Source organism: Guillardia theta, assembly GCF_000315625.1.
Source record: "Guillardia theta CCMP2712 unplaced genomic scaffold GUITHscaffold_668, whole genome shotgun sequence".
Lineage (NCBI taxonomy): Eukaryota > Cryptophyceae > Pyrenomonadales > Geminigeraceae > Guillardia > Guillardia theta.
The window spans coordinates 1-2,175 of NW_005434066.1; the positions used below are offsets into that span (position 1 = coordinate 1).

Consider the following 2,175-nt stretch of genomic DNA (forward strand, 5'->3'; position numbering starts at 1 on the left):
GAGAGCAGGAAAGGAGAGAAGAAGGCCATAAGGCGAACTAGGCGAATTGAAGTGGAGGGGATTTAGGAGGGAGACGGATCGAGAGGGAGAAGGGGGAGGACAGGGCAGGGGAGAAGGGAGAAGGGGAGGGGAGAAGGGAGAAGGAGAAGGGAGGGAGAAGGGGAGGGGTGGGGAGGGGACAGGAGGGGAGGAGAAGGGAGAAGGGGAGGGGAGGGGAGAAGGGCAGGGGAGAAGGGAGAAGAGAGAAGGGAGCAGGGCAGGACCGGGCAGGAGATGGGTGGGCAGGCAGGATAGGGAGGAATCGGACTTGTACTGACGTACGAGGCAGGACGACTGATGGTGACCTCCCTGCTTCCTTGAAGCTTCGCCGTCATGCCTGCTGCCACGCTCTCGCGCTCGTTCTGGCAGGCCATGGCGCTAAGTCCGCTGTACCTCTTCCTCCTCCCTCCTCACACCGCCACGAGCTCCGACATGCCAGGATGCACATGGCACGAGGATCGGCCGACGGGCGTGAGCGATGCAAGTTGGACCCTCGGGTTGCGAGGAGGATCAGACTGGCACAAGAGGATCACTAAGGAGACTTACGACATCCTGAACAAGAGCGAACTCATCGAGGAATGGCGGAGGAACGACACGCGCGATGGGGGGAGCGGGAGGCGGCCGCTGCTCATGGCAGATACTCTCCTGCTCATCGCCAAGCTCCACCATGAGAGGTACACGGACAGCAAGGGGCAGCCGAAACCCGACGAGGTATCGCTGCTGTACCGTCAGCCTGTCGCATGCTCAGACAACAGGACGTACGGGGTCTGGACCAACTTCCACCTGGACAAGCCGTGCATGCTCCTGCGAGCGAACACTCTAGGGATCGGGGGAATGAAGCTGGGAGAATTCTGCCGGAGGGGAGAGAAGGGAAGGTTCAGGTTTGCGCGGCAGGACACTTGGTCGCGGGCAGGGATCAACGTCGACTGCGTCCTTGACGTGAACCTGCCGGGGAACTTCTTCTTCGGTGCCGGCGTGCGGGACATTCTGGAGAACAGCACGGGGCGGGTGATAGGGATGGAGGACATGCGGGTAGAGCTGGCCAAGGTTATGGACGCGTACGGGGAGAAGTGGGTGGACGGGTATGGGCAATTGCAGAATCACTGCCTGCTCAAGATCACAGTCTGGTGCAGCATCGATGCTGTGTACTCGTACGAGGTGGAGCAAAGGATGCTGCAGGAGGACTTCCTGGAGAGGCTGACGGCGCTGCTGACTGAGCGGCTTCACTGGAAGCTGGAGGCGGCGGCTCAGCAGCAGCAGGTCATGGAGGAGAGAGAGGAACTACGGCTGCAGTGGCATGCAAAGCCTCTTGCCGTCAGCCTCGGCGACTGCGAGGTCTGTGGGACCAAGTACTTGAACCATGTCGTCCTCACGGATCAAGAGTCCATTGACAATGCTGAGGTGATCGATTACCCTGCCCTGCCCTGCCCTGCCCTGCCCTGCCCTGCCCTGCCCTGCCCTGCCCTGCCCTGCCCTGCCCTGTCCTGTCCTGTCCTGTCCTGCCCTGCCCTGCCCTGCCCTGCCCTGTCCTGCCCTGCCCTGCCCTGACCTGTCCTGACCTGTCCTCTCCTTTCATGTCTTTTCTTCTCTACCCCATCACATCAGTCCTTCCTTGTATCAATCCCTCCGGTCGACTTCACTTGAATGCCCTTACAGAGACAAGTCGACCCTCGTCTACTCAACGTCACTTACGACGGCGCGATACCGCTCGACTTGAGGGTTGGAAGTAGCAGGAGCACAACTTTCAACAAGCTCATCTACTCATCAGGTCCAGGAAAAATTCTTGCTCTTCTCGGAGCCGGAGGAGACCGAGGGACTGAAGATTGCCCGCCGCCTTGCCAACTTGGATTTCGACGACGAGGAAGGTCTGATGAATTCATGACACAAGTTCTCCATTCCTCTCCTCTAGTCAGCAACGGGTGCATGCGTAGCCGATCCCCTGTCCTGCTGCTGACTCTGTACCATCTCGTTTCTGTGTTGCTGCTTTTCAACCCCCCCTTCCTTTCCTGTGCGCTTCTCTCTCCCACTTCTACCGCATCCCCTCCGCCTTTCCCTCCTTTGTCCCCCCCTCTCCTCCTCTTCCCTCCTGGGATTTCCATCATCATCATCATCATCATCATCATCATCATCATCATC

General features: G+C 59.3%; 1 protein-coding gene across 1 annotated transcript; it reads left to right on the forward strand.

Moving 5' to 3' along the window:
* Positions 1-372: 372 nt before the first annotated feature.
* On the forward strand, positions 373-1,904 carry GUITHDRAFT_149681 (hypothetical protein; the record flags this gene model as incomplete). Its single annotated transcript, XM_005817692.1, has 2 exons — positions 373-1,440; positions 1,696-1,904. Coding segments are annotated over 2 exons (1,277 nt in total), but the record flags the coding sequence as incomplete, so codon positions are not given.
* Between the last annotated feature and the right edge of the window lie 271 nt (positions 1,905-2,175).